The 13,734-nt window shown below is 43.2% G+C and overlaps 1 protein-coding gene across 1 annotated transcript in view; it reads left to right on the forward strand.

The window, feature by feature from the left end:
* MGMT (O-6-methylguanine-DNA methyltransferase) overlaps positions 1 to 13,440 on the forward strand; it is a 140,088-nt gene extending 126,648 nt beyond the window's left edge. The window contains exons 6-7 of the mRNA XM_027692126.1: positions 5,141 to 5,280; positions 12,259 to 13,440. Of these exons, the coding sequence (XP_027547927.1) occupies positions 5,141 to 5,280; positions 12,259 to 12,390 (272 nt within the window). The 3' untranslated portion in view covers positions 12,391 to 13,440. The remainder of the gene's footprint in view (positions 1 to 5,140; positions 5,281 to 12,258) is intronic.
* Positions 13,441 to 13,734: the final 294 nt, after the last annotated feature.

The following is a 13,734-nucleotide window of genomic DNA, read 5'->3' on the forward strand; positions in this document are numbered from 1 at the left end:
CTCACAGCCACACAAATCACCTGGCAGGGAATGCCGTGCCGTGACAGGGGCTGTACCGGAGCCCAGGAGGGACCTGTCAAGTGCTTTGCAATTTCCTCCATCTTCCCGGTCCATGGACTCCAAAATCCAACCTCAGCCTGCTCAGGGATGTCGTGGCTCTCCAGATCTGGTGTGAATATTTAGCTCAGGTGAAGCTGATAAAGCTGAGGAGTCATTGGTTTGTGTAAAGCCTTGCTTGGGTTTGGGTTAGGAAGTGGGAATCTGGGGAAGTTTGCAACGTGCCGTGGACAGGGAATGTCAAGGGCTGGTTCTGAGTATCCAACTCCTTGTTTCCACCAGCACTAAAATTAAATCTCCTCTTGCAAGTGCTTAGTAAACTGCTTTTAAGGCAACTGTGCAAAAAAATGGGTCAGAATATCAGTTACCACTCAAGTAAAACACCCACCGACTTCCAGAGGGTTTAACCTACAGAAATACTGCTGGATGAGGTCCAGGGAGAGTTCCTTGCTTCTAAGGATAGAATTTGGCCCCACAACCCTCTCAACAGTCTGAAGGGAACCGCGTTTAAAACTGTGTTAAACTGCGGAGCAGGAACAGCTCCCGTTAATTGGGTTTTAACAGAGCTTACACTCAGTGTGAGCCAGCTTGAAAGTTATTAAAATATATTAGTATATATAAAAATATTAAAAGAAAGCATTTTGATCCATTTTTCACTTAAGTGATATAGATATACAGCATGTGTGTACATTATAGTTGTGTTTCTGTTTTGTTATATATTGCAGACATACATGCGTAGGCAATACATAACAGTGTTTAAAAGTGCTCCCCTAGCCCACATTTATGGGGAACAGGAAAGGGAACTCCAGGACCTTGGGGAGAGCACAAGGTAACACCTGAGTTTGACTGGTTTCATGGTTTGACTGGTGTTTCAGACTGGTTTGAGTTGGAGGGACCTTAAGGACCATCCAGTCCAACCCCCTGCCATGGGCAGGGACACCTTCCACTAGACCAGGTTGCTCCAAGCCCCATCCAGCCTGGCCTTGGACACTTCCAGAGATGGGATGTGCCTCATAACAAGAGCAAAATGTTTTAATACCACTTGTTAGTTCAGTCTAGTGTACGGTACCAGGTTAGTTTACAGGTTTAATATGGCTTTAATGACCTGCTTAATAACAAAAAGAAGGCTCAAAATTGCTAAAAATCAGCTCTCTTGCTTGTATTCACTGTTGACACCATTGCCTGTTGTCAGTTAAAGTTCTTAAAGTTGAATATGAATCTGTTCTTCCAAGGCCCAGGAGCCAAACTGAGATTTCTAGATTAGGTGGAAGCTGCTGCTGCAGTGGGAACTGCTGTTTTGTCAGCAGACTGGTGTATTTTTGAACTGTTCTGCTTGGTTTATTTTTTTTTTAACTAATAGTAATAACAGTGAAAACCAGTAAGTGAAAAAACAAACAGAAAAGTTGTCTGTGCAGTACCCCAGGCAGGCTGTGAAAAAGCTGGCGAGAAGGGGGGAGTGTTTATAACCGTCTTTGCCTTTGCAAAACTCTTGGGGGAAAACAAACAAATAAAAACAGGAAAAAAAACAAACAAAAAACCAACACAACAAACAAAAACTAACATTCCCAGCAATCAGCATTGAGGGGAAGGGAAAAACTGGTCTGTCTTTAATTCTTCTTGATCAAAGGGATTTAAAAGGATGGAAAATCAGGCTGTGTGTCTTTTGAACCTTTCTTGCCCCAAGAACTGTGTGAGGAGGTGCAGAGGGGCAGGAAGGGACTGACACTGGTCCCACTGCTCTTCCCCACATCCGTCCTTCATCCCTGGGGCTGAGCCCCTCACTAACACTTAACATAAATGCTTGTTAGATATTGGATATAAGCACATTATCTTGTGGAAGGTGTCCCTGCCCGTGGCAGGTCTTTAAGGTCCCTTCCAACCCAGATCAGTCTGTAATTCTGTGTTTATTAGTTAGAATTGTATGATTTTAGTTCTTTGGACTAATTACCACCTTTAATTAAACTGCTAAAAGTTACTGTAGAGCTGGTGTTTAAGTAAACTTGATTTTTACTCTGTCGTCCCCATGGATTTAACATGTTTGTATGGAGAATTAAGGTGTAGTGGGCTGTTTATATGGAGAATTAAGGTGTGAGGGATCTCTGAGCACCTGGGCATTATCAGCAGGTTCATGATAAGTCCTTCTTTTGGGGCTTAGAACTGGTCTGTAAACACTCTTCCCTGTGAGGGTGGTGAGGCCCTGGCACAGGTTGCCCAGAGAAGCTGTGGCTGCCCCATCCCTGGGAGTGTCCAAGGCCAGGTTGGATGGGGCTTGGAGCAACCTGGGATAGGTGTCCTGGGATAGGTGGAACTGGATGGGCTTTAAGGCCATTTACAACCCAAACCATTCTGTGCTTCAGTAAAATCCTCCCAACTACTGTTAGAGGCCATGGACACACAGTCGGAGGTGGGAACGAGTTTTCAGGGCTGAGGAGACCTGGAAATCCAACTCAGTCCCAGGTCTCTCTCTTCCCCATCCTTCAGGCCAGTGGGAATTGGAGGAATGTGCATTTTCATGTAAAATCTGACCAATTATTGATCACTGTGATGGGAAATAGCATCTAACAACTCTGGTTGCTCTCTGTTGGCCGTAACATGTGTTCCTTGGTAAAGTCAGGCCTGCTTACCTGGTCACCTGGAGGGGATATTTTTGGACAGCCATGTGCAGAGGAAGGAGAAAACCCTCTGAATACTCACATTCCTATGATGTGGTTCAATCCAGACATAGATTTGCTGGCATCTGTCTCCAGGACAGTGGGGACATCCTGGGCTCGTGGATGTACAAAGTGTTCTCATGTAATGAGAGAATCTGTGTGTGGTAATTTTTAAGTGCAGATTTTACAGCACTTTGTAACGATATTTAACAACATAAAACGTTGGCACACGTTGAAAACTGGTGAAAGTTCAGCCATCTCATTTGGGCAGGTTGTGCTCACAGGCTCTCACACTCGCAGACAGTTTAATAACAGTATTTGGCACTGTCTCTTCAAGCTGCTTAAACTAATTAATGCATTTGCTCCCCGCAGGATGAAATGGGGTTTTCAGATACATTTCCAAAATGATGTGCATGATTGCTAAATATTTCATTCTTTTGAACTCTAAACTTCACCAGTGTTTTATGGGGGAGCAGAGGTGGGATAAATCCTCCCATGAAAAATGTACAGTGGCTCTGGCAAGAGGAAAATCTGCGCCCCTGCATGTCAGAGGAGGATAATCTCTCTCACTCTGTCAGTGTGTTAGAAGGTACTCCAGAATTTGGGCACCACTTGGCACGTTGGTGCTGCTGCTGGGGGGCTCTGTAGCTGCCCCATCCTCCTGCACTCTGCTCCACTTCTCCTGATTCCAACAGATTGCAGAAAGTTTCAGGCCCATCACATTCCAACCTGCCAAAAATGAGGGCAAAAGGGGGATTTTCTGGACTCGGTGTGTCATTTGAAAGATGACATCAGGCAGTAACTCCCCGAGACCCCAGAGCAGGGTTAACGCTCATCTCACTGACTTGAAAAGGTTAAAAAAAATAAGAAGGACCAATTTGATTTGAAAGAAACCTTTCTGAAGGAATCACAGTAAACAAAATCTGTTTGCCTAAGGAAACCCTCGTAGCAATCAGCCAGTAACACAACTGCTTGTGCTAATGAACCCAAAGCTGTTAATGTGGTTTCTTCAGTTAAATTGATTCATGAATTTTGAAGAGAACATTATCTAATGAATTTTCTTTGAATAGAAAGCAATTAAAAGGACAAATCAGTCTGATTAACCCCAAAGTCACCCTACTGCCACAAATGGTGTACAGTTTGAAATTATATCATAAAAAACTAGAGCAGATTTGCTATCTCTTTGCCCTCTACTAATCCATGTAAATTAATGAACAACAAAGTTAATTTCTTTGATGACCCTTTTCTCATATCACCTGGATTATGCTGATGTTTAATTTGCTTAATGTTATAATAAAGACTAAACAGATTTTTTCAATGAAGTGATTATCATTCCCTTCAGTTAAGAAGTGATTTTTATTATTTAACACACACATAACACCGTATGGGTTTCCTTTAAGAACAAAATCACATTTCTCTACCTTCCTATGTAATGTCATCAATGTGTTTTTTGACAACTAAAGAAAGAAAATGTCTTTAATGAGTTTGTTCCTTTGCCAGAACAGGAGGCTGAGACTCTCAGCTGGGGGAAAAGGTCTCCTCACCTTTTTTTTCCTCTTTTTTCTTTCTTTTCTAGTGACCAGCTCACTCCTTTCAGTAAGTTACTCACTAGTTAGAGCTCCAAAGCTTGTCCAAGAACAAGAGGTGTTCAACCCAACTAAAATCCAAACATGGCTATCCCTTTCCCTTCTATAAAATAATCCTGGCTTGGGTAAAACCCTGAGATGCCGAAGAAAGCAGCTCCTAATGCATTTGCTTATTCATTATTCCAGCAATTGGAACACTTAGAAGCAATTTGCTGGTGAATTAAAATTAAAATAATGGCAGATACATTATATATTTTTTTCCCCTGTATCATTAAGGATGTGCTGTAGATTCAAGGTCACAGCTAGTCCTTACATTTGGCAATGTCTGCAGTGCTGAGCTGTAGCTTGGGGGTCTGGACTATAAAATGCAGTCAGCCAGGATAATACAGAGTCCACTGGCTCTAGGGCGTCTTCCTGGGCGACTCCAGTCCCAGCTGAAGTTGGAAATTAGCTGGAGATGCGAGGCTTTTGTCGAATAGGTACAGCCAGCTATTTCTTCTCTTTTAATTTGACTCTATGCTAATTTATACTCTGCCAATTTAATGGAAAAAACCACATTGTATGAGTTAACAGGATAATTGTACTTGAAGCAAATTAAAAATATAGGAAAATCAAAGCCTTAAATCCTTTTTTTATAGTGATCGGTTACTCTGAGCACTCTCTCTAATAATCATGTATTTAAATGTAGTCATATAGGACACAATAACAGGACAGAGCATCGGGGCTGTTTAAATTTAAATTAGAAAACTGCTATTGAGACTCACATTTCGTTGGGGTTTTCGGCTGTTTCACCCTAATTTTTCCAGCCGTGCAATCAAACAGCTCCTGCTCCCTTGTTCTTTGCAGATTCCTTCACCAGACAAGTGCTGTGGACCCTGTTGAATGATGTGAAGTTTGGAGAGGCCGTTTCCTACAAGCAGTTGGCAGATCTGGCCGGGAACAGCCGAGCAGCCAGAGCAGTGGGGACAGCCATGAGGAGAAACCCGGTGAGTTCACATCAACTTCCAGCTAAAGTTGTTGGAATATGGTGGATTTAGAGCGCTAAATGTCATTAGATTAAATTTATCTGCTATGAAAACTGGTCTACGATGAGTAATAAGGTCAGTAAGTGTTTTTAATCAGCGATAATGCACAACCCAGTTTAGTGTGATTTATTCCCCACCGTATATGGTGTTAGGTTGGGAAGAAAAACACTTCTTTCATTCACCAACCTCTACACAGGTTGTTGTTCTCAAACTTTCTATATATTTTTAGGTCAGGGAAGTCTTTTATCCCCCACGTGGACCTCATGTGGCAGGTTATGAGCAGTTTTGGTTGTGTTAACAGCAGTCTGTCTGCTCTGGCATGAACATGGTTCTGAAAACAAGGCCAGGTTGGATGGGTCTAGTGGAAAGTGTCCCTGCCCATGTCAAGGGGTGGAATGAGGTGATCTTTAAGGTTCCTTCCAACCCAAATCATTTTGGGATTCCATAGGTGATTTCCTGAATTTGAACCAGCTGGAGGAAGTAGCACTCTAGGTCAGGCCTGTGGATTTTGGAAAAGCATTTTATTAAAACCCTTGGTCTCTGTCTGCTTCCCAGTAATTGTCTTTCCCTTTTATTTTTCCGGACTTAGCTTTTCAGGTGTATTTGTGCACCTCAGTCACACTGGTTGGTGTCACTGAAGTTGATGAGTTGTGTCAGTGTCTTTGGGTGTGTTTGGGTTCAGACCAGCCCCATCCTGGACTGGAGGGTCTGAGGGCTCAGATGGATGTACCTGCAGTTCACAAGGAACAGTTCAATTATCTGAACCCACAGCAGTTCATAGAATCACAGAATCCCAGAACAGTCTGGATTGGACCAGACCTTAAAGCCCATCTCATTCCAAACCCTACCATGGGCAGGGACACCTTCCACTGGAAGTGGATTAATGAGTTATTTATCATGCTTATCATTTAGTCCTTTAATCCCAGGAAGCATCTCAAGGTACTGATGTATTAAGATTTGCTATTTTGCATAAATTGTGCAGCAATCATTAATAAAATCATTCACTTTTACCTAATATTTGGGGTACAGTTATTTGTGGCAGCTTGTGTCACTTGGCACCAGCACTGCAGCCCGGGTGGGATGTTCAGTTTAATGAAGTGTTTTGTTGGACTCAGAGCTCAATATCTCGTCTGATAAACACACTGCAGGTGTTTGTCCATGGGCCAGGTCCGTGGGTATCCTACAGATCCACACAGGTAACAAATGGCCGTGGAAACTCAAGCAACACTTTGTGGCTTTAAGCTCCCAAGCTCCATAAAGAAGCCCACTCTGGTATTTTAGGCATCCATCAGATTTCCCTATGAACCAGTTCATATAAGCAACATAAAGCTGCATTTCGTCAATACACAGTATTGTACTTGACAATACAAACTATTTTAATATGATGGAATGCTTTCCAATATAATCTGGTGTACATTAAGATAAGGCAATCCAATGCAAACCTACAGGAAACAGTTCTCAAAGAATAACAATCCAGTGTTGTGCAAAAGGAGATGTAATTGCTGTCGCCTAGAAATGTACCCAGCTTTGCCCTCAGGCTGCAGTGGAGCAGCAGCATCCAAAGTAGCAGTAACAGCAGGTTGTGGTGTGAAAATTCCTGCTTTTTCCCCTGTGAGGAAGGATGAAAATAGTTCTGAAAATATACAGCAAAGCTACTGCAATTTTTTTAAATGGGGTCCTGGTTATTATTGCCATTTCCCAGCCCATACTATGGCTGCAGTGATTTCTGTCCCCAGCAGAAGATTTTTAAACGTGGTATAGATAATAATGTATAGCTTTAGGGGAAAAGAGCTGTGTTAATATAATGACACCCCAATATTTCATCATAGGAGGCTGGTGATTAAAAAATAATAATAAATCAGTGCTGTAATGAGAGCTCTGCCCATCACAAAACACATTTTTATCACTACACATCTCCTGGAGTTAATCTGAAATTCCATCCATATTCCACGTGCAAGCACACATGTGGTCCTTTTGCACTGCAGTGTGAGCATCTATTCATTGTTCCTCATATTTCCCAAGGAAATCTTTCCATGGTCCTTCACCTCTGAGCCATAATGTGCAGGTTGACTGTGTAATACACAGGTTGATTTTATGAAGGAGGTGACATATAAAGATAATATGTGGCACTGCAGAACCCCCTCACCTTCGTTATTTCTGTATATAAAGCCATCAACTCGTGTGAAAACAGATTTTCTAACCCAATTTGCAACTCCACTTCATAAATGCTGAGAGGATGCATATAAAAAACCAACATGGGAGGTCAAAGGTGTGAGAGCAGCCCCTGCTTCTTTACAAGAACCCGAGGTCTAAATCTGCAGCCCAAACCCCAGACCCATCCCTGGAAGTGTCCAAGGCAAGATTGGATGGAGCTTGGAGCAGTCTAGTGCTAGTGGTAGATCGATTCTGTGATAAACCCAATTTGAGGAGGATGGTAGTAACAGCAAAAGTAACCCCGAGCTGGCATCATGTTGTCCCTCAGACATATTGATAAAATCGCAAATCTCACTTTCTCCACCAAATACCTTTCTCTCTTCTACAAATCCAAGAGTTGGTCTTTATTTTTGGTAGTGTGCATCCCACATGGTTTCCTGTTGTAATTGGGTTGGTTCACATAGTTCATGTGATGACCTTCAGCTTCATGAGAAGGTGGAACAGGTGCCAGCAGCAGCTGAGGGTGGTGAAGTCTTTGCCTCGATTTATCCCAGGGACGTGGTGGGTAGGGCTCACCTTTTGCAAGAGAAACTTCACAGAGTTTACTGCAGTTCACATTGATTGCAAGGTCTGTGGTCCTCAAAGGGAACCCATAAAGTTCAATTAAATATCTCATTAGACTGGTAGAGGAGGATCAAAAAGAAATCACAGAGGCTCATGGGAAATGGGGAATGCTGGGCAGATTAGTCCAAGGCCATCCTAAGTGACTGTTCTGTGCCTTAAATAAGACGTCTTCAGTGGTCAGTTAACAGCAGGCAGAGCTGCCTACGTTGGGTTTGTATCCTCTCTTAATTGTGTTGTTGCTTAGGCTCAACCCCAGCTAAGGGCACAACCTGATGCTGCTATGGATCTATCCTAAATCAAGGATATAATATCAATCTGTCCTATATCAAGGATGTTATCCACCCAAAATATTTTGAACACCAGAGATTGATAGGAGCATCTATGATAATATTATGAAGTTTGGGTCTGACATGTTGCAGACACATAGAACTAGTTGTGTGGTCATTCACAGAATCACAGAATAACCTGAGTTGGAGGAACCCACAAGGACCATCCAGTCCAACCCCTGTTCCTGCCCAGGACACCCCAACAATCCCACCCTGTCCCTGAGAGCATTGTCCAAACACTCCTTGAGCTCTGACAGCCTTGGGGCCGTGCCCACTGCCCTGGGGAGCCTGTTCAGTGCCCAACCACCCTCTGGGGGAAGAACCTTTTCCTAATATCTTTCATTCCTGATATGTTTCATTCCTAGTATCTTTGGTTCCTTTGGTGGCTGGTGATAACCTGGGACCCATGTTAGGTCACGTCACAGGATTTTCTTTTGGGAAAGAGCAGGAGAAAAAGCAGGGGGTTGGAACTAGATGGTCTTTAAGGTCCCTTCCAACACAAACCAGTCTGGGATTCTATGACTTGAGGAAACCACGGGATTCTTTTTTACTGAGTGTGTTTCTTGCTATGGTGTGACAACGTGGTGTGACTCTTGGGGGTGGTCCTGTGCAGGGCTAAAAGTTGGATTCCGTGATCCTTGTGGCTCCCTTCCAACCCAGCATATTCTGTGATCCTGTGATATCCCATCTGTTTCCATTGTGGCGTGGCTGACCCAGGTTTGACAAGCTGGGAAGTTTCAGGAGGTCTCCATCCCATCAGCCATGTGATGTGATGGTTCCCTTGCCTCAAACTGAACACTCATAACAACCAGAGCCCCGCTCTGCTCCGTCCTCACGCAGAATTTGCTAAATGCAGTTCAGAGCCAATCGATCCCATGTGCAGGGAGAGTTTTTTCCCTGCCTTTTTCCTAAACAAACGCATTATCCAGGAGTTAGTTTATTCACAGATTGCCACGAGCGTTAATGACCGCCCCAGCCTTGTTCTGCCACTCACCCAGATGGCTGTTGATAAAGATTTAGCATCATGTTCCAAGTGTCAGGGCTGTCAGTAGTGCTGAACCATTTGACCAGAAGAAAAAACGCACAGGGAGCTATTGATTACAGCTTCTCAGTGTCACTTGTTCACCAGGATTTAGGTATTGATGAGGCTGCGAGTGAAAACAAGCTCTTTCCCTTGTGGGCCTCTACCCAGAAGAACAAAAGCAAAGTTGGAGAAAATATTCAGCTGGTGCCCGAATCAGAGGGACTCCGGCATCGATCCGAGGGCTCCTTCATGTTAGTTTTTGTTGGAGACAAATCTATGGGTTTGGAAGTTTTATAGCGTTCGAGGGAGGGTCTGTGTGCGTGATGGATTCGTGGATTAGATGAATTAGATTTCACAGCATGGAGATTTTAGCAGAGCTCTAATATTATGAGCTGCTTGGTTATTGATAAAAATTACATTAAATGTAGCTGAGGCATTAAAGCTCCAGACTAGGGTAGTTCTCCCTCTGAAATGTCCTTAGGGCCCTAATAAATTTTGGCAGGTTTAATTATTTTAGTGGTCTGAACATTGTCACCACAATTAAGCCAAACTGAAGCAATATTCAATATTTTTAAATTACAGCCTTTGTACCACTTTTACATCCAAAGCTCTGGAGGGTGACAGATGGGTGTTTGTGTGTGTTGGGACAATCTAGTGTGGAATTCCTTATGTTGGGCATGGAAAAAGCTGCATTTATTTCATACCTCCTCTCCTTGCTTGGTGGTGAGTGGCTCAGCCCCATATCCCTGTGTAGTGACTGGGTCCTGCACCCACCCAGGAATCATCCAATACCCCACATGGCTCACACTGCCTGAAAATAAAGTCCCTTTTCTTCTCCACCAAGATTTATAGCCTTACCATCAAAATCTGCTGCTTTAGTGTGTGTATTTTTAAAGAATTGCAAATTAACCTTGGAGATGTTTTACAGTGTGTTATTATGGCTTTGTCACTCAAGCCAAGCTGGCTGAAGTAAGTGAGGGGAGTGTAAAGACAGAGAAATCCCAAACTAGAAAAAAACCTTGCACAATAAATCCCAATTTCTTTAAAGAAGCCATAAACCAAGGGTGGTATGCCATGGCATGGAGTAAAGTTTTTATTGGTACTTGCTGGAGTTATCATGGATGCATAATTCACTTGTGGCATTGCACCTCCAAATAAAGCAGATATTAGAAGCATTTCTTTATTTAAACCTTGATTAACAATAAGCACCTGTGTGTATTCCCATTTAATGTGAGCTGAGACTGAGATTTTAAATTTCAGGCATTGAAATTACTTAGCAAAACTGAAAGAACACCCCAAAAAGACCCCCAATTTATGGTATCTATAGTTTTTCAGCTGCCGGAGTTTGTGTGTCCCAGCTTGAACTGTGCTGAAAAAATGATTAAATGGGATTAAAATAAGTCAGTGTAAAGTGTGTAATTTGTGTGAAATAAATTACACTTTTATGACGTAAAATATCCAAATTTTTGAAAACTGCCCTTTTGAGTGAGTTATTGTTGTCACAGCCACATCGTTGCAATCCCATTACTATGCAGTTACCAAAACACACCCGGCATGATTAGAGATGATGTATTGCATTTTTTATGGTGTGTACTTCAGCTATGATAATCACCTGTAATAAAAAATAAAAAAAAAAGCATGTTTATGTACTTCTCTGCATTATCAGTCCATTATGTAACTTCTGGCATTGATTTTGCAGAATCTGTGACATTTGGCTATAAATGATACGGAGTAGAAGACAGGAGGGGAAAAAAAGTTCTTGAAATTGGTTAGGTCGGAATGAAACCTCTCCTGTTGGAGGTTTTAAAAATTCACAACCCATTTTGGATTGACTTGCTGTTAAATAATAAATAGTGCCTTGGTCTCGCAGAGAATTTCTCCGTGGTGCACGTGGAGGTGCTTCAGCGAAAGGAGGATCTGCCGGGGAAGTGGAGCACAGGGGCCACTTCTCAGTGGTCTGTTTTTTCCCAGAAATATGTCCTCTCCTAATCCTGGGATGATTGTAGAATTTCAGACTGGTTTGGCTTGGAAGAGACCGTGAAGCTCATCCAGTTCCACCCCCTGGGCAGGGACACCTTCCGCTATCCCAGGTTGCTCCAAGCCCCATCCTACCTGGCCTTGGACACTTCCAGCGATGAGGCAGCCACAGCTTCTCTGGGTAACCTGTGCCAGGGCCTCACCACCTCATAGGGTAGAATTTCTTCCCAATATCCAATCTAAATCGACCCTCCTTCAGCTTAAGGCCATGGTGATGGTGATGAACAGTTTGTCCTATACCTGCTTGTTCTCCCTGTGTACGTCTTGGGGATGTGAGGCTTCATCCCCCCCCCGAGCCCTGAGGGCTTGGCTGTGGAGGGGGCTGGCACGGGGCAAGAGAACCTAATGCTGCAGGGAATGTTTTGTATATGGGATTTAATATCTCAGATTTACCCTTTTAAAGACTTTACATCATTTTTATGGATTAACATTCCTATCCATGCTTATTTTTGCCTAAGAACTGGGGAGGTCTCCGGAGGCAGTGATCGGCTCTGTTTGTGCTCCCCTGGGAGCACGGCCCCCAAGGTTGTGGCTGCTCTGTCCCCCTTGGGCATGGCCAGGACCCCACCAGTTTGTCACTCAGTGCTACACGGCTCCTGACTCAGTGCTGGATTTATAGACTGGTGGAACCACAGGATCATTCCATTTGGAAAAGACCTCCAAGGTCATCGAGTCCAACCTGTGGCCGATCCCCACCAGGGCACTGAGTGCCTTGTCCCCATGCCGTGGGTACCTCCCCCTTTACTCCTCCCCTGATTTCTGTGTGTTTTGCAGATCGCCCTCATAATCCCGTGCCACAGGGTGATCTGCAGTGGCGGGAAGATCGGCAACTATGGAGGGGGACGCCTCGTGAAGGAGTGGCTTTTGTCACACGAGAAGCTCCAGAAGGAGAAGTTGGCATATTGATGCGGCTCCAGCTGCTAACCAGCCAAGACACACAACCACGGATCCTTGGCTTATAACAAGCTCTCAGAGCACCCAGCAGAATTCAGAAAAATGGTAAATATTTGAGTGACATATAAATATAATGCAACATCCAAAGTGAAATGTGTGGTGGCACCACTATATTAAAAAAGCAGGCTGCGTCCTGGGGGAGGCAGCTCGGCTGCCCTTTCTTGTTTTTACATTTTACAGCAGAATGACTACAGCGATCCAGGCCTGTTGTGCATGGATTTTGTTCCCATCTCCAGTCCTGTTTTGTTCTATTTTTAATGTCCATTAAAGCAGGGATAAGGGAGTGGGAGGGACGTGGCAAATGTGAGGTTCAGGCTTCCCCCTAAGGAAGCGTCTGGCTTGTGGAGGGCCCTGCCAGCTCCTGCCCAGCTCCCCCTCCCCACTTTGGGGCATAAAATGGTGTTTTACCTAAACAGGAGTTAACAGAGCACAGTGAGGTCTATTCAAAAGCAGGCAGCTATTGAATTCCTTGTTCCTGGCTTTTCCTTTCAAACTGGGAGATGGGAATAATTTATTTTTTTTTTTTGCGTAAAGCAGCAGAAGAGATGCTACTGAAAAATCGTATATTTTGGATAAGCAGCTCGATTAGTCCAATAAGGCAAAATATTAAAAAGCTCATCATAGTTGCATCATTAGCAGCAGCACATTCCTTTAGAGTTTGATGTTTTTCTTTATACTTCCGCATTTCTCTGTTATGCAAAGCTTTATTTCCTGCCTCTCCATAGGAAGGATTCAAGAGACATTAAAGCTAAATTTTGAGGTGGTTTTAGCAAGGTTCTCTGTGAGTAGAAGCCACCAGAAGCTGAAATTTCCAGTATGGGAATCGTAAATTGTAACACGGAAATACTGATTTTTTTATGTGTTTTATCATATTTTCATGGATGTCTCTTTAGAAGGGCCATTGCTACCCCCAAAAAATTATTGTGTCGTGATGTGTTAGTTAATCCAGGATTATTGATACCTTGGAATTACTTCAATAAAAAAACTGCTTTGCATGTGCAAGTGTCTTTGGGTCTGTTTATAAATAAAACACAGGGTGTGATATATGGGGAAAATAAACTATACCCCACTGTACAATATAAAGCTGTATTTTTATCAAGGGTTTCTCGTGGCGATATAAACCACGGAAGCAAAGCTCAAGTGGTTTGTACGTGTCACCAGAACCCCGAGATAAAAATATGGCCTTATAATATGTACAGTTTGGGTGTATTTTATTATTTTTTTATATCTCTAATACATGCTGCCACCAAAAGCAGGCGGCAGCAAATGTCAACTTTAACCTTTCCCACATTTTCA

The sequence above is a fragment of the Neopelma chrysocephalum genome, unplaced genomic scaffold (genome assembly GCF_003984885.1).
Source record: "Neopelma chrysocephalum unplaced genomic scaffold, ASM398488v2 Primary Assembly neopelma1_85, whole genome shotgun sequence".
Taxonomy (NCBI): Eukaryota; Metazoa; Chordata; class Aves; order Passeriformes; family Pipridae; genus Neopelma; species Neopelma chrysocephalum.